Consider the following 18,360-nt stretch of genomic DNA (forward strand, 5'->3'; position numbering starts at 1 on the left):
TGATATGACAAAAGCCTTGAAACATTGTTAGGGAGACAATTATATCACAAGACCTTACTAAACATTACTTCTCCCAAAAAGTTTGCCTGAAATGCATAAAACTTAGTAAATCTAGCCTTTGTACTTAAATATCACTAAAATTTCTACATTGACTATGAAGCATACAAGTCTGCTAATAACCCAACAGCCAGATGGAGATCCCTCTTCAGCACTGTGCAAAAGAAACCTGAAAGTCTAGGAAAGGATCAGACCTCCAGAACAGCTTGCAATGTGAGACCTGGGCCAGAAAAAGGTATGAGATCTGTGTTCTCTTCTGTTACTGAAGGAGACTTATACTAGAAACAAAAATAGTTTAGGCAAATAAGAATCACATTCAACAACCAAGAAATAAGTAGCAGTGAAAGCAGTAGCAGACACAGCAACTGAATCCTTATCAGTTTCCTTTAAAGACAGACATCTGCTTTGTCAAGCTGAGAGGTCTCATGAAAACAGTTGTAATTTGGCATAGTTTTTTCTATTGGTTGGGCAGATTCACCACTAAGGATGAAGATAAAGCTCCATACATGAGTGGAAACAGACAGTTGCATACTCTCAATACTTTCTAGTTGACTGTAAGAGCAATTAGTGCTTTAGAGGACAAAGAAAGCTTTATTAATCATATTTACAAAGCAAACAAACTCTAAAATCAAGAGAGTTTCTATACAGCTTTATCCAACCTTAATCTTATCAAAAGTGTAGGCCTCATTCACTTCTGAGGGTCACAGACATTTCCATATATCTGATTCAGGCTGCTTCCAGTCTTCTCCCATTAGTGCTTTCAGGTTCAATTCTTTGAAAAAATCCAGACGATGACTATGAATAAAGAAAAAATACGATATATACTACAAAACCCATAACTGTTAAAGAAACCTCCTCAGTAGGTCTGCTTGATCTTTATTTTCTTCTTTTCTTCAACAGAAAGAGAACTAGCATTCATTATATTCACTTTCCAAAGGCAGAGTTCATAAATAACACTACAGTACTCATAAATCCTGTATTAACACAAGGAAAATCTCTCAGCTTATTTATATAAGTACCACACAGCATAAAGTGAAGTTCAAGTGCTAGGATAGCATAATTAAGTTAATACAATCTTTTTCCCCTACAGACTATATCTCCCATTTCCTTAAACATTATGAAGCAGGTCTAAGAACATCTTTAGGCTACCATAGAGGAACAACAGAAGCAAGAGATGTTTAATGTAAACAACAATTAGAAGTCAACAACTGCCAAACTGTAAACAAAATATTTGACTAATTCACTTGAAAAGGTAAAGAAAATTCTCTTATTTGAAAGTGTTAATTTTGAAGAGTGAAGGCAAACTAAAGACAGAAATAAGGAATAACCTCTTCACACCAAGCAAGTTTGTGTAGCAACTATAGGTCCTCTGTAGTCAGTTCATTTACAGAGATCACCCAGAAGCAGCAGTTTGTTTCAACTCATCTCAGAGTCAGTCAAAACAAATAAACAAGCCCAGAGAAGCCCAAAGACCAAAATACTCTTGTTTTCTATTAAGTATCCTCTCATTACATTCCTTGATTTAGTCCGCACCTTCAAATTTTTCTATCATGTGGAACCATCTATAGAGGTGAGCTTGTTTAGAACGGTAGGGGAGAAACAAGAGATTCACTGTAGATACATGCAGTGAAATTAACACTGAATGGCATTTCGGAAAGTGCTATAGGCAAGAAAAGTGAGACAATCAGTCTATGGTTTAGCAGAGGAAGGTGATGGAATAGATGCCTTTGGTGCCAAATCGATCATTTGTTGTACACCTAGGGGATAGCATAAAATCAAGCACTAATTACAACTATCTGCCACAGTTCTTCACACAAAGTACTGTGCCAATGGGTCTTGGGCTAAACAATGTAATTAAAGTACTTGCAGCACTCAATCAGCTAGATTAAAGAGCTTTTGTAAGTATTCCAAAAATAGTGCAGCTAGGTTAGAGAAGAGCTAATTTTAAGCTTACAAGTCTGGCTTCTGTCCCTCGTGCAGTTCATGTCGAGGCACAGGATGAAGCGCTTCGTATTTTCTCTCTACTCCTGAACCATGAATTGCAAAGGCATTAAACTTGTTGGTGTATGGTGGAAAATAACTCCAAGGAAGACAAGCTTGCCCCTCCCATTTGTCTTCCATTCTGGTCACGTCAAATTCTAAAGGAAGATTTTCCTGTTAAAGGAACAAGAAAATGCTAACATCATCTTCCAACCAGGGAAGAGATATGAAAAATCTATTTCTTTTAGATATATGTACTTTACTACTTACTTTCCATACTCTTCTTCTGCCAGAAAGAAGCAGCAGCAAATGTTGTCCATGACTGTCAAAGACCAGAGTCACAATTTACTTAAGCTGATGCCAAGACACCAAACTGATACATGCTGTTCCACTAAAAATACACACACATTTCTTCCATTGAAGCAAGCTTGCAGCATTCCTCACACATACATCTTGCAAGCATCAGAATTTATCCTGAAAATGCAAACTAACATGTAAGACTTTTTCAAAGAATGCAGTACTTACGGACAAAGTTCAACTTCTAAATACTGTTCAGCTCTGTCACTCAAGAAAAATGCTTCTACAACTTAAAAAAAAAAAAAAAAAAAAAAAAAAAAAAGACCATCAGCATTTTATATTGCTTATCCGTTTTGTAACACACAAGTTCTCCATTTCCCACTAGAAATATAATATTCAGGTTTTATAAAGAACAATCCCTGTGCTTTCCAGAGTTTGACTAACATCACACTGATAGCTTATACTTCCAAACTGTTCCAAGCACTCCACAATAATCCTATGTTTTAGAGCCTCACTTAATGACTACTACCATAAAGGGATATGAAAGACATGGCTCTAGTCTCTTTTAACCTGTCCACCAAGGGACAAAGTAATGCATTTGCTTCTTTTTCTCCTGTCATTTTTATCATTACACTACAGCTGTCCTACTGCTAAGCTGTAGGTAATGAAATCAAATCATCTAGAAATAACACACTTCATAGTTTTTGGTTAAATACAGTATAAAGTTTATGGCTACTTAAGAATGTTTAAGAATACTGTGTTTATAAGTTCTTTCAAGTAGTTTAAAAAAAAAAAAAAAAAAAAGGAAGTTTCTACTTTAGTATTTTGCTTCTGACCTTCAAAAAAATGGTGTTGTCAAAGACCCTGAATTGAATTACTGAATGTCACATGTTCATCACTCCAAATGAAATCAGTTTGAAAGAATATCTGTCAAAGAAGCTGCTGGAAGGCTAGGTTTATTAACTATAGAGGAACATCGGTGCCTACACAACTCAGGAACACTTACCCTCATAGTCCCACAGGCTACTGAAGGGCTTCCCTGGCTCTCCAAGTGGTGCTGGAGGATCATTAAAGAAGGGAGCACTAACTTCCATTAGCAGTCCTGCTTTGCCTGGCTTCAGTCGCACTGTTGCAGGCTCGTGGCTCACGGGTATGCCATCCCAAGTGTGTCCAATGACAAACTCCATTAATATGCTACATAAGATAAATAAGAAAAATAAGGAAAGCTTTCCAACATTAATCAAGAATGCATTTCAGCACCAAATGTGCAGCTTGCTTGGCTAGAAAATGTTCACAATCAAAAAGATAAAAAACTTATTAAGCATAAAACTCCCAAGACAGACCCAACAGGGACTGATTGCTCTCCATCCTATTTACAGTCATGGAAAATATCTACTTGCACGAGTCACTGATCCAAAAAAGACAGTTTCTACACATTACTCTGTAGAAGCAGTAAACTATTAGGAATCAAGGACTTTTGCAGTTCATGCCATACCTAAACATTAGGCTAGTCAAACAAAATCCTACCCCTTTCCTAACAGCACAGATCAGTAGTTTGTCGCTCATACTACAAAAGCATCAAAAGCAACTTCATAGAGATACAGCAGATACATCGGATCCATAGCCTAGGCAAGGCTACCTCAATAACTAGGCTTTCCCCAATAGCAAGGCCCAATACCTAGAGCTTTGCCAAGAGCCCTCCTGCCAAGAGCCACCACTGTCACAGGCAGGATTCAAAGGCAGCTTGTTTCTGAAATGGAGTTCCAGCTGCCCCCAACCTCTATACCTCCACATTTTATATAATGTCCTAATCACAAAACCATGGTTTTCAACTTCAGAAAGCTTAAAATTAAATAGCCAAATAAATACCATAAGAGATTTTTTATTGAAATAAGACAGATGAAAAGTTTCCACCTGATATTAAGTGACTGGGAAGTACAAAAAAAGAAATTGACAAAAACTTTCCATGCATCTCAAATGCAGGAAGACAGAATGAATAACTAAAGCTTTCCTCACTGTCTATTGCAACCAGCCAAACACCGGATTTTTGGAAATCAAACTAAGTTTATCTTGTTAAACACACCTAGTTCCACAGCAGCAGAAACACAGAACACTTCAATTGAACAGATCAGGTGCCTCAGAAACAAAATTGTACAAGCCTCAAAAATAGCTTCAATCTACTCCATAAACAAAGTCTGGTTTCCAACATATTTGTGTCCACTTGCGCCTCCCCTCCTTAGTTTCAGGAGCTCCTTCCCATGCTCACAACAGTTGCCCTTGGTTTGTTCCTTTACACCTCTTGCGGCAATACAGGAAGGAACGAGGCAATACACAGCCTCACTCTAAGTTACACACATGCTGATAAAGATATCACAGAGGCCAAGTTATCACTTTTTCTTCAGCAGAGAAGCCTAATTTGGGTCCTGCTCTACCCAAATACCATTTTTTGAGACTAAATTAAGCATAAACTAAACTACATTCTGCAAGTGCAAGTTGTGCAAAAGGTATATACACAAATCCTACATCTAGAATTTAATACTTAAACACTGAGGAACAAGAATATGAAATTTCCATGGACAGCAAGATCTTTCCTTGTTGCAAGGAACGGAAGGGTTCCTGTTAACAGTAAATTGAGCTCTACACACTTTATGTATACTTACATTAAAGGGAAGACACAAGGGCACATGCTTACTCTAATGGAATCAGGGTATAAGAGTGGATGTGTTCACAAACTAAATCTGGTAGTAGGGCTATTTCACACTAGGAAAAAACTAAAACACCATTAGGCAACTCAAAGTCAAAACTCCACTGCTCCTACCCTATTTTTATTGTGCTAACATATTTTACTTTCAGCATTCACTCATCAAGACAAAAAAATCCAAAACACCTATCTTGCAGGTTCCAGAGTTTTCAGGTTATATAGGCTTGTAGGAGAAATAGCCTAAGGGAATCTTTTAATCTAGTGAAAATTACACAAATAAAACTACAAACGTCCTAAGCCACTAGTTTGTTTGTGACTGAAGCAAGGAATATGACCCTTCTTGTGTACCAAACTCAAAAGTTGTCTAAGGAAATGAGTCATAAGATGGCTTTAAAAAAGGGATAGCAAAATAAGGCATCTTAGTAAATTGGCTCCTACAAATATAGTATCTAGAGTGAAGTTACAGAAGATTGGACACAATAGACTTAACACTTTGTTTTTCACATCTACATAACAAACTATTCGTGGGGAAATAAAGAACATGCCCAAACTCCTGCAGAAAACTTTATATATACATAGATCTGCTCTAATTGCAATTCTAAGCTACTGGAAGTAAAGATCACTTGAGAACACAAGAAAAAGCAATTTTATAAAGAGTCACAGAGCAATAAGGAAAACTACATAAATTAATTCTTGTTAGATTACTGCTGAGCTGTAGAGCACTTCACTCAGCATCTAACAAACTCAGATTTCCTAATTAATAGTATTTTTGCAGAAGTCTTGGAGAGAATACATGCTGTACTACATATAACTTGGGAAGCTCATCATCAGCATACTTTCTAAATGCAATAAAAGCAATATAATCAATAGCATATAAGCTTTTTAAAATTGTTCAATAATGTCCTAATATGGGATTTAGTTAACAGTTTGGGCCAAAAAGTAATAAAATGTAAAGAGATGCAAACTCCAAGGGAAAGATTTTTACAGTGAGTACTTCACTAAGTATAAACACTGTATGGCCTTAAACTTGATAAGACTGCTCCTGACTTGCACACGCAGATCACCAGCTGCATCAGCCTCATAGTAACAAGCAGGCTAGTACTGTCTGCAGCTGCAAACACTGCTCCAGGAATCAGACAGCCTGACTCCCTCCCTTCTAAACTCTATTAGTGTAAAGAAGGGTAAAAACTAGCAGAAGTTAAGCATACTCATGTTTTTTCAACTGAGTCCATAGGTTTAGGGAGAGCTAAGAGCTGCCCATAAGAGCAGCTACAGCTAAAATTTCAGCATTAAACATAGAGAAAATCTTGAAGCAAGCACCACAGTCATAGCTATGCTTCCCCCCGCAGCAGCTTCTCCAGGGCTCGAAGCGTTTCCTGAAGAGAGAAGCTTCATACACAAGCTCCACGGCGTAACCTAAACGCTTCTTAACATTCAGAAGAGCTTTCGTGCACCTCAAAGCATCACCCCCCTCCAGCGTTAGGGCCCCCTAACCCTACACCGCGACCGCCCTCCCACAACCTCCCAACCGCCGCGAGCCCCAACGGCTGCTGGACCCCACCTCACTGCCCGCCGCTCGCGCGCGTGCGCAGCCGGGCTCCCGCGCCGCCCGCCGCCTCTTTCACCCTGCGGCCCTCGCGTCGGGGGCGGGGCGAAGGGTTTAAACTCGGAGTGCCCCGCCCTGACCCCACGTGACCGTTGCACCCCGCTGGTCGCTAGGGCTGCGGTGCTGGCCGCGCTGCCGTTAACCGTCGCTTCGGGCAGCTGCCAGGCGCGGCCGTTGGCCGCGGGGAGGGTGGGCGAGCAAGCGAAGCGCTGTTCGTTTTCCTGAAAAAACGGTGTTGGGGAGGGAACTGACTGCCCTCCGCCTTCCCTCTGCGGCTGCTGGGGCTGCGTGTCTCTCAGGCTTTCGCTTTCTCTAGCCGCTGTTGGGGCGGAGCCTGGCGGGGGCGCGCAACGGCTGAATGAGCGCCTCTTCCCTGGAGGTTTGCGGGCTTCGCCAGGAGCAGGCGGTCGAAGCTTCCCGCTGAGGATATGGCCGCTGACTTTGGCAGCTGGGGAGAGCCAGGTGAGCTCCCGGTGCGTGGGCGGCCTCGCGGGGTGCCCGGCTGCTCCCTGTCCCTGGGGGGCTGTTTGGAGGGAGCCGAGACCCTCCTACCCTCTCCTTTTCAGTGCTTGGAGTTGATCCATAAAAAGATACAGGGAATCCTGACACCTACAGCTGAAGCAACGAGGGTGCTTTTCTTCTAACTCTGCTAGTATTTGCTGGAGTAAATAACAGCATTAAAAGCTACATTGTAGTTGGTAAAAGATTTGTAGCTATAAGTTATTAGTGAGGACAATAGCCAAAATTGCCTACTGTGGTTATGACCCTCCTAGTAATGAAATTACAGCATGTGAGAGGTTAAAAAAGTAATCTTTTCAGTTATTTATGAAACTTGCTAAGCATGCTGAAGCTAGTTTTTGTAAATACAAGTTATATGTTTTAAGTTGGATAATTTTAAGTTAAAGCAAAACACATTAGAACATATTTTAATTGTGAACGGAACATAAGCAGAAATTTTACCTGCAGAGTTTGTGATTCTATGAACAAGTGAATTCATTTATCCCAAGAAGTTTGGGCTTCTATAAATAATTGAGTGGATGTATCACAAGAATGTTGCACACCTGAAACTTTGCATTGCAGGAAGCAGAAACAGGATTGCAGAGCAAAAAGTGTTAACAAGACACAGCTGATAATTACCTTGACTTTTATGCTAATAGCTAAAAGCTTAACTTGTGTGGTAGCTCTGAGTGGCCAAAGGTGAAGGACCAGCTTTGGAAACTGCAAAGAAACTCTCTAGAAGAACAGTTTCTGATGAAGAACAGAACTAATGGGCTCATCCTGACTCAGAAACCCTAGTTTGATTTTTGCTTAAATATTTACTATACTATGGTTTGAACTATCGTGATTGATTTTTTTTCCTATATATTTGGCATAATGTGTTGTTAATTATTTTGGCATGTATATAAACCTCTGATCAGGTCCTCTGTGGAGTGACAACAGCGGTCTCTATGAGGAGCTTAATTATGTCTTTGGAAAATCATGTATCACTTTCTAAAAGGAACTTAATGAAAGCTTTGTAATTACTTTGCGTGTCACTTAAAATACAACTTTTGAGGCCTACTCTAAATTGGACACATGGATGCTCTTCCTGAATGTGAAATCAATTTTTTAAATGCAAAATGCATGTAAAATTCCTTTAAATAGTGCTAAATTTGCTTTGTCATGTTAAATATATAGCTGTGAGGGAGTTTTCTGTTATAATGGGCTCTGTTCCCTGGCTCTGGATTTTAAGTTGAATGCATTTTAGTTGTCAGGAGTTAATCCTACAAATGAGTATTTAGTTGTGCCTTGGTCTGATAAACACAAAATAAACACAGCTCTTATCAGAATATAACTAATGAATGTCCATTGAAAGTCAGTACAACTGTAAGTGGTGCCTAAGGCTTCTCTGGATTTGCCTGGCAAAGTGCTTTGCCTGGCTGGGTCAGCTATGTCTGCCTTTACTGCTCCTTGACATCTTTTCAAAGTTACCCATTTCCCTCCCCCTGTTTCTTTCCAATAGTTTCCTTTAGCTGATTGAACTGCTGAAAAACCTGTGAGGATGTGCACTGAGGGGCATGTGTATTGCCTGGGGGTTTCTGCATATGTTTGAATGCTCAGGTTCTGTTGTCAGTGAAGCTCTTTCAAACTTTGTCAATTGCTTATTTGAAACTGTAGGGTCCAGTTCCCAACAGCACTTTAACTGTCAAATATTCAGTTAACTGCATTGGCCACACAGGGTGCTACTTCTGCTCAAGGGCTTCATAAGCCATTAAGATTGTGCCACATGCATATGTGGGTTTTTAGGCCAAAATGTAATCTTTCAAATTTCTAAAATAGAAAGGAAAAACTATGGAAGAAATTTAATTAATTTGTTGGAACACAAGCTCTATGGGCTTGTTGAACTCTTATTTTTATGAAAATAATTGAAAGCATTTTATGAAGCATGTTTTGTGCCTTTAGTCTATCACGTTGTTAAGCAGGTGCTTAATATAATTAAGCCAGTACTTAAAAGACTACTAGTGCTTAATATAAATAATGGTTCATGCTGTATGTATCATTCTTAACTGCATTTTTCAGATCACAGGCTAAACACAGCTTTTGGGCAGTATGAAACAGAAAAGTTTTTGAGAACTACTGCTGAGCAGGTATGTGAACTGAGGGATTTTAGTGGTATTTTTTTTGTGCTGAAGTAATATAATATATCCTTGTTTATCTGCTGCATTAGAAGTATATCTCACTTCAATGTTGTCTTTCCTATCTGTGGGTCAATCACACCATTCAGGTGTGGCTTGTACTTCTTACCAAGTAGGAAGAGAATAAAACTGCACTGTTTTTTTGCACATATTCAAAAGTTTAATTCATAGTAATATATCCCAGGAGAATAATTGGTTTCTGCTGAGTACCCATTTCACTTCTATGGACTTCCCTTTTCTAAGAGAATAGTCTTATGTGGAGATAACTTTGTGTTATGTTCCATAAGCCTGACTGATTATTTGTGCAGAAACTAGGACATCTGCATTTTTCTGATACTCAGATACATAGAAATGAATTTAGCACTTGGACAAAGCCTTAATAGTACTTCAAAGAATGAGATGATTTCTTTTTGGATGCAGTTATGCTTTATTTCAGAGCACCTCCAGGAATGGAATTGGTGATAATTCTTTTTCAAGTTGATGCAGCTTTCCAGAATTTTGGGGTATAAATGTGAAGCTGATTGCATGGTACACTATCTGTGCTTACTCCACAGAGATAACAAGCAGCTTTGGGTAATGTGCAGAAATCTAAAGCTGCCTGCAGTGTAAATATTAACATGTAAAGTATTCAATTACAGGAAGATGTCCTTGAACCTGATGCTTTGTCAGGATCCAGAAGGATGAGTCAAAGGTAAATGCAGTTTCACATAAGTGAAGTTTCACATAGTGCAGTGGGTTACTTGGAAGACTGTAATGTACTTTTAAAAGTACAAATATCCAGAATAAGCTGGGTTTATGTACAGGTGTTCACAGTTCTGATTTGTGAATAGGTGTCTGCAAAAGTTTTCCCATAGCCTTTTTATGGAGGACTTGTAAACTAAAGGGTAGTGGATGAATGAAAGAATTATTCTAAATTGTAAAAGAGATGAGATAGTATGGATCTAAGTAGCACAGGTAACTGTCTATTGTCTGAACTAATTGTCTACTGTCTTGCTATGCTAGTGTATAAATGGAAGTTTTCTGCAAGGCCATTACTGAACTGCTTAATAGTAATTGTAATTTCCTTTTTGTAATATGAAAATAGCATGCCCTTTCTTGACTACTGCTCTTTTAAGGCATTATTGCTCTCTATTATTATAGAGTTTTTGGAGTATTACCATTAATTAGAGAAAAAAATTGGAAGCAAAAAGTATGCAAATTTAACCACATTATTTTACATTGTCTTGTAGTATACTTAACTGCTGTGGAAATGGCAAACTCCAGGATTAAATCTTTGTTTTACTTCTGCGGTGAATAGAAAATGTGGGTGGTATATTAGTGTTAATGCTTCTTTATAATGTCACATGTTCTAGTTCTGGTGTGCTGGAATTTTGCTGTTAATGATCATGCTTTGAAATAGTAAGTATTTGTTAATATATTTTGACTTTGGGATAGAAAAGAGAAAGAATAGGAAAGTGGCTGTTTTGTTCAGTTCTCTAGGGGGTTGTAAAGTAAATTATCAGGAAAATGTTTTGGCATTTATGAAATGATTTCTAAGCATGCTTTTCCACTTTTTAGCTTTTCCCTTCTAATTGCGCAGTATGATAAGCATTTGGAAGAGACAAGTGAACAGCTGCAGCTTTATCAGGTATGGATACTATCCTATTTCATGTTATAACTTAGACCTTTTTTATCACTGTGTTGTGATTTCCATGGGCTGCCTGAAAGTGAAGGGACAACTTCTCATAAAAATGGTGGGATTGTCCACACTGGTCAGTTTTGCTTGGAGTAGTAGTACTGTGAAAATAAATATGCATATTCTATTTCTGTGCTATCAGTGTCTTGGATGATACTCAGGTGAGGAAGCTGAGCTTCTCCTAAAGGGACCTTTCTCTTACTGGTCTGATCTTGGCTGTGCAGTCTGTCCTGCAGATGTAGATACTTTGAGACTTCTTCAAATGCTTACCCATTATTTTTGGTGGAGGGACTGTCCACCATTCAAACCACAGAAAAAAGAAGGGTTTTAAAAGGGCTTTATTTTTTTCAGAAAATCCAAAAGCAAGATGGAAGTAGGAAAAGTGACATCCTGTATACTCCTTAGTGTAGTATGTTTCACCTCTCCTTATTTTTTAATTTTTATTGGAGTATTATCTATTGGATAGTAGCCTTGTATTTCTAAAAACTTGAATTAATTAAATGAAGTGTAAAAAATTGAAAAGCTGAGTTTAGTAGCGATTGCTAGCAAAAGAAAAATGATCAAACTTAGCTTTCTTACCAGGACTTAGCAACCATTAAATTTAAGTGTTAGCCTGTGACTTTTCTTACCAAAAAAGTTAATTTACTTTAGTATAATCAATTAAATTGTCCATCTTTTACAGTTGAAATAATGAAGAAATTAAACTTAAATATCATTTAAATGAACTCAAATATTTTTGCTTTAGGCCCAGATGGGTGAGATGAGACTAAAATTTGAACAAGTCACCAAGGAAAATGAAAGGTAAATACCTATTGCTCTACTACAATGGACTTCTTTTTTCTAAACCTTAAAAACATTTCTCTGGGGCTTATAATTCTTTTAAATCTAATTAAAATAGATGAAGATCTTATGTCTAGAGTTAGAATTTTCAAGATTTTCATATGTATTACAGCACCAAATTTAGGAGCTTAAGCCATATGTCTGCCTAAATGTATGCTAAACAGTTTCAAAATGTTTACCATGCTTATAGAGTATAATGATCCATTTACATGCTGTATAGATGTAAATAGTATGTAGCAACTGAAAGTTTGGTACTTCTATTCAAAAGTTCCTGTTGAGGAAATAATTTGCTACACATGATTCTTTCAATTTAAGGCTTCATGCAGACTTGAAAGAGGCTGTTGAGAAGCAACTGGAGGCTCTTCCCTCTTCTGTGTTTATGGGGACTGGTGTTTCTGCAGATGAAGAAATAGTGAGAAATCTTCAAGAACAGCTACAGCTGGCCAGTCAGGTTTGAAATAAAACATTTGCACTGGTTTATTGCTCATGTAGCCCCTTGGCAGACTAGGGGAAACAATTTCATTTCTTGGTTATGATTTTTTATAACAGTTTCTTGAGACAATTTTGAGACCCTATTGATTTTTTTCTGTAGGTGAAGAAACAAATGCTTACACTACTGACTTCAACTTGAAAAATTGTTGGTTTTGTATCCTCAGGGAGACTTTCATATTTTGTGCTGGTAGTTTCTGAGCTGACCACTTAGTGCTGAATTCCTGTCCAAGAAATAAAATTGTGCTTGCTTCAATTTATTGTGGTTGCTTGTCATTGACTAGCATATTTGATCAAAAACATTGTCATATGAAATGAGACAATCATATGTGGAATACTGATATTATTTCAATGTTATTAAAATGATGCATTAATCACATTTCACAGGACTAAATAGATGTTAATCTGAAGGATGAATTTTGAAGTTTTAATATTGTATATTTTAATATTGAATATTGTGTTTATAATAAGCTTAAAGTGTAGCTATAAAGCTTGAAATTAACAGATTCCTAACTCAGTGGAGCTCTACTTCTGGGAAGAGCTGGTAAAGATTATGGAGTAAGGGGAATGTGATTCCCTTCTAGATAGAATTCTTCTTGCAAGTGTCTTAGTCTAGCTATTTCTGAATTTGATATTTCATGTGGCTGCAAAATCAGACAGTATAGAAGGCAATTTTTCCTTTAAAGGTTAAGATTTATCTTTTTAGAGAATAGTATATATTGCTAAATGTACTCTGATAGAGTATTTTATATAGACAATCATGTTTTGCATCCTTCTAGGAAAAAGAACAAGCGCTACAACTCTGGCAGTCTGTATCAAGGGAATTTGATCAACTCCAGCAGCAGTACCAGCAACACATGACCGAAACACAAATTCATGTGGCTGAAAAGAAAAAGCAGAAAGTAATTGTCATCTATATTTTGGGAAATATTTCTATACTGTAGAGGTTCCTAGGGTGTGTTGCATCTTCTGCCAGTAATTAGTTTTTTGTAGTACTTATCTAAATCAGTGCTTAGATGTGATTGTCAACTCATAAAATAATTGTACAGTTACGAGTGGAAATTGAAAAGTTTATTTCACATGTCTATGGAGAGTAGCTTAGGGAATGTAACTAGAACTGATTGCTATAAGGGTTGGAGGAGCTGGAATATATTTCCTTGCACAGGGTTATTTAGATATTCCAGTTTTGGGCATGCCTTGCAGATGCATGGTATCATAAAGATGAGTTTATTTTAATTAATGTTCCTTGAAAGGCAGAAATCAAGCCTGGGGGCTCAAGAGTTTAATTGAATCATGTTAAGTGTGGACACATGATGTTCTGATCTTGCTAAGAGCTGATTAAGCCTGTCATATAAGCATTTTTATTCTTAGGGGGTGTGTGTCTGCATATTTTCTTAGCAGAAATCATGACAGTAATTGTTTAGTTTGTGTTGCTATATGGAGGCTCTGCTTAAATAAGTTTTCATATTTTGATAGCTAACTATAGACTGTGGGAGGAGGCAATTTGCAACAGTAAAATTTGGATACATTTTTCATTTGTAAATCTGAACTTGTCAGGTTACTAGGTCATCAGCTAAAAATGGCCTAATTCAAATCTGCAAATATGCATTGGACTTCATACAACAGACATATATGTTTTGAAAATATTTTAGGTTGGCTCTGCAACTATGTTAATTGTCCTCAATGATGAGAAGCTGTGAATTTTCTTTTTAGGATCAACTGACTGGCTTTCAACAGCTGACTCAGCAACTGCATGTAGCCAATGAGAAAATAGAGTTGGTAAGTGAAACTACCTGGTCAGTGATCACTTGAGTAATATTTTTCTGCTGGAGCCTCAAAGTGTAGGATAAAAGCAAAAAGACCTTATAACATGTAGCTATTAAGAAAAGAACCCATGCAGCTTGGATTTGAATTTGAAGTCTCCTCTAAGGACTGGTTATTTTGTGTGGTTCTTGATTGGTGTTTGTGAGAAATGCTGCTGGTGCTGAACACTCAACCTACCCTAGGCAGTCTAGGTCCCTTTCCATCTTCTGTACTGGAACCCTTTTTCCTACTGTCTGCCCTCTTTCTTGGTTCAATTTAGGCACACTTCTGAAATATTGTAGCTGTGAAGGAAAGATTACTTTATTCTTTGAAGTATCTTTTGTTATTGAAAACTATTACATTGGCATGTCTTCCCTGCCTCCCCTCACCCCCTCTTCTAGCCAAAGCAATGGGTGGTTCATCTGAGATGCTCATTGCCACAATGGACTCTAGATGATAGGGTAGCTAGATAGGATTTTAACAGCTCTACATTTACTATCTCAGGCCATGCTCACACTACCAAAATACGTGGAGTGAAGGAAACAATGAAGTGACATCACTCGGCATCTGACTTTTATAATATTCTACAGAAGCCTTAGGACTTAGGGACCAGCCAGTGTTAAATAGATTTTTACCAGCTATTTTTATGGTGTTGTATTCTGTAGAAGTGTCCTCTAACAAGTTTGAACACGTGTCACTTCTAACAAAACACAAAATGTGTTACAAATCTCTCCTTGTTTTGCAGAGCAATCAACAATTTCTGAAAACACTAACAGAACAGAATGTTGAGCTAGAGCAACTGCGCAAACAACTGAGGTATAAAGCAGGCTATTTAAAAATTGTTTGGGCATCTTTTCCATGCCTTTTTTTACTGACTGTTGTATCACAGACCTTATGTGCTGTCAAACTGATGGGATGATGATAGCCATTATGATTTAATTCCTCTTAAGTTTATTAAAAATGTGTATATAATTATTGATAGTGTAGGTTGATACTTCCAGCTAGCATTATTTCATTCAGCTTGTGGAAATATTGAATGCCTTTCACTTTTGATTTAAAAGGAATAGGGTTCAGTATTGTAACAAAATGGATTCTGCAATGCTTTTAGAAGACATTGTTCACCAAACCCAGTTGTATGGGTAGTTAGTTATCATTTATAACATGAAATATGGATGTTACCAGTTGAAGCTTCTCTTTTAATATTCATTAATAAAACTTCCATTCACTATTTCTAGATGAGCTGTAAACAATAGATGTCACGGAACGAGTGGTGGTGAGGGGCGAGTGACACAATGCACTTCACTCGTGGGAAAGAAATAGGAATAGGTTTTATTGGTAATGACAATGGTTTCACGAGATTCTATGGCAAGGTCACTTATTAGTTACTGCATGGAGATTCAAGATATACACAGAATTATCAAGGACACCCTCCCGTTGGGTCACGAGGTTCAGACTGGACCCCCTTGCTTTCCAAACTCCTTCTGAGAGGAGTCTGGGTGTGGCTGAATCCAGTCCTAGTCCCAGACCTGGTCAATGGTTTATGACTAAGGGATTTGTGCACAGTTACAAAGTAAACTTTACAAATTCAGAAAGAGAAAGGCGCGCTATAGTCACTTACCACGAATCTGTAGTGGGAAGGGTCTCTTAACCTCGAGGAGTATCCTTGAGAGGCGTCCCTGCTCAAGGGGAGATCCCAGCGTGCAGCCCGCTGCCATGCAAGGAGAGCTCGATGGGCTCTTGGGCTGTCTCCGTATTTATGGGATAAGATGATTGACTGATAGTCATTCTTTCAATTCAGAAATGACTGTTGGCTGGTGTACTCAGTTAGCCTTATCTCCCCATCAGGATAGGGCGGTCAGGACTGTTATTGATGGTTAATGTCTGGGTGGGGGAAGAAATCAGGGAGGCAACTACCAGGAATGTGGTAGTTAGCACCTGAACAGGGCTACGTGTGAGAAGTCAGGATGAGCTGGGGAAGGAGCATATCTGTCACAATAGGCTATTAGGATGTTAGAGGTAAGAGGAGCTTTAGTTATTTGTGAGGTATAGCAGGGAAAATAAGGAAAATTTCTGAGAATTTTCTGATATTTTTTTTGTATTTACAGACTGGCTGTTTAATGGAAGTATCTTAACTTTTGTAATTAGTGATGGTTGTCAAAATAAAATCGAATTTCTCTAAGCAGTAAGTTTATGTGCTGACAGTAAAAGAAAACATTTATCAACTAGCAACATTTTGTGTAGCACTATCTAAACCTTTTTAAAGTATGTAAGTAAAGCACTTCCACAAGATGTACTTAAGTATTCATTTATCTAGTGATTAAAATTTCTCTTCATTTTTCTGATTGTGGCTTGATACTGTAATTAATGTTCAAAATAGCCCAAATAAATCATAGTAGTCTATCTTCTGTATAATATTGATTGTGGAAAAACTTTGCACCAAAAAAGTATAGTTGATTTATGGAACTTAACACACTTTCATGTAAATGGGTTAAAGCTGACCATATGTGTTTGCATGTGTTCATTGCACAGTTTTGCATGCTGCTTTTACAGATAATGTTACCATTTGGTTAAATGTGTGCAGCCTTTCTCTTTCCACTTCAAAGCCCATAGGAAATACACAGAGCACCTGGTACTTTACACTAAGTGCTTATCCATGTGAAGGTCGAGTTATTCCAAGTTCAGCATTACAAGGAGTCTAGTATACCCTATCGCTTAGAGCTCTGACAGCTCTTTTGTACTGTTATCTACAGCAAAGTTAAAGGTTTAGAGTGCCTGAACTCATTCATTCATTTACTCATTTAGAAATTGCTCACTTAAAGTTTGGTTGTATCCCAACATTCTTGCTGTAAGAGCAATAAAACTCTACTGCTTCTAGCAGTAAACTTTCACCAACTATTTAATAAGTTAGTTTAGCTACTACAAGGATTGTATTTGTCTTAAACCTTTCTTTTCTACAGTTGATTTAAGACCAGGACTTGTTTACAAATGCAGAGTTATATTAATCACTGAAAAGTAAATTGTGTTTTGAGGGCAACTGTTTTCAGATTTTATTGGCCAAGAGTTTTACACAGCAAATTATTTAAAGTAGCATGGTTTACAGATAAAAATGTGACAGGAGCACAGGATGTGCCTACTGTTGTGTAAGATATTTGCTAAAATAAAGTATTTTCTGACTCTGCTGTTTGCAAGTTCCTTGTGTCTGCTATTCTTTCATTTTTAAAGGACAGTAGAACACTTTCATATCTCTAGCTGGGGGATTTCTTTGTATAGTACTGAGTCACTGTTGTGGTACTACTTGTGTACATCTTCAGTCTCACATTGACTAACTTCTAGTAAGTGAATATGAAAGCAGTTAACTCATGAACTGAGCTTATTTCCTGGATGCTCAGTAAGCAGATGTCATCAGTATTCAGTTTTTGTTCCTTATTTCTATAAGGAACCATTTTGATGGGGGGAAAAATGAAATCATTCTGGATGCAGCTGGCTAGCCACATTTTTTGTCACAATTAGAAATGCTGTGACACTTTGAAACTTCTTGATCTTGCCTTCTGTCTTTATATTTGCTTCTACAAAGCCCAACTCCTCAGTAGGCTGGCTTCTGAGCTTTATGAATTTCTTCCATGATAATACTTTGTAGGGGAAATAACTGGGGGCATGGAATGACAACCAAGTAGCCAAATTAATATCACTTAATTCCTAGTACACAGGGTTCTATATGAACTTTCTACATGTCAGTGGGTGTATGCTGTGGGGGGGAATGTATATTCTCTGCTTAGACTGCTACTTCAGCAAGAAAGGTATTCAAGGTAGAAGCAGCACACCGTAACCCAAAAATGATTTGGAAGCTGATAGTGATCTTCCTCTGAACTTTACCCAGAGCTTCCATGGTCTAGGTGAAGCATCTTTAATTAGCTGCTGTTCTGTGAAAAGTAAGAAATTGTAGTAAGTGAGTTTCCTTATGTGCATGTATGTGAGTCTCATCCGTGTTTTCTGCTGAGGTGGCCCCATCTTCATTCTCATTCCAAAACAATTGATTTAACAGGGTCTTCTTAGAGGAAGATGTGGTTTAAAGTGGCATTGAAGTAGTGTGCTTTAGTAAGAGCACATAGTTACTGACAATCAGTGAGCTGTACATTCAAGAACATTAGCAAGGCAACAGTTAAACCACAGTACCATGAATTTACGAAGTATTAGTGACCACCCTTCTCTAATTCCCCCGAGTTGTGATCACCCACAT

The 18,360-nt window shown here is 37.9% G+C and overlaps 2 protein-coding genes across 2 annotated transcripts in view; one reads left to right on the plus strand and one right to left on the minus strand.

The window, feature by feature from the left end:
* Positions 1 to 758: 758 nt before the first annotated feature.
* CUNH4orf33 (chromosome unknown C4orf33 homolog) lies at positions 759 to 3,530 on the minus strand. The gene is made up of 5 exons (XM_010228347.2): positions 3,341 to 3,530; positions 2,563 to 2,623; positions 2,308 to 2,359; positions 2,012 to 2,211; positions 759 to 852 (listed from the first exon to the last, which is right to left on the minus strand). Exons 1-5 carry the CDS (start codon positions 3,519 to 3,521, stop codon positions 759 to 761), a joined length of 588 nt encoding a protein of 195 aa, XP_010226649.1. The 5' UTR covers positions 3,522 to 3,530.
* Positions 3,531 to 7,069: 3,539 nt separating this feature from the next.
* The window catches only part of SCLT1 (sodium channel and clathrin linker 1), a 36,668-nt gene continuing 25,377 nt past the window's right edge, over positions 7,070 to 18,360 (plus strand). Inside the window, exons 1-9 of the mRNA XM_010228348.2 lie at positions 7,070 to 7,103; positions 9,201 to 9,268; positions 9,955 to 10,007; positions 10,874 to 10,943; positions 11,737 to 11,792; positions 12,147 to 12,282; positions 13,100 to 13,222; positions 14,034 to 14,099; positions 14,869 to 14,939. Of these exons, the coding sequence (XP_010226650.2) occupies positions 7,070 to 7,103; positions 9,201 to 9,268; positions 9,955 to 10,007; positions 10,874 to 10,943; positions 11,737 to 11,792; positions 12,147 to 12,282; positions 13,100 to 13,222; positions 14,034 to 14,099; positions 14,869 to 14,939 (677 nt within the window). The remainder of the gene's footprint in view (positions 7,104 to 9,200; positions 9,269 to 9,954; positions 10,008 to 10,873; positions 10,944 to 11,736; positions 11,793 to 12,146; positions 12,283 to 13,099; positions 13,223 to 14,033; positions 14,100 to 14,868; positions 14,940 to 18,360) is intronic.

Source organism: Tinamus guttatus, unplaced genomic scaffold (genome assembly GCF_059628265.1).
Source record: "Tinamus guttatus ecotype Peru unplaced genomic scaffold, ASM5962826v1 Tinamus_guttatus_pri_ptg000288l, whole genome shotgun sequence".
Lineage (NCBI taxonomy): Eukaryota > Metazoa > Chordata > Aves > Tinamiformes > Tinamidae > Tinamus > Tinamus guttatus.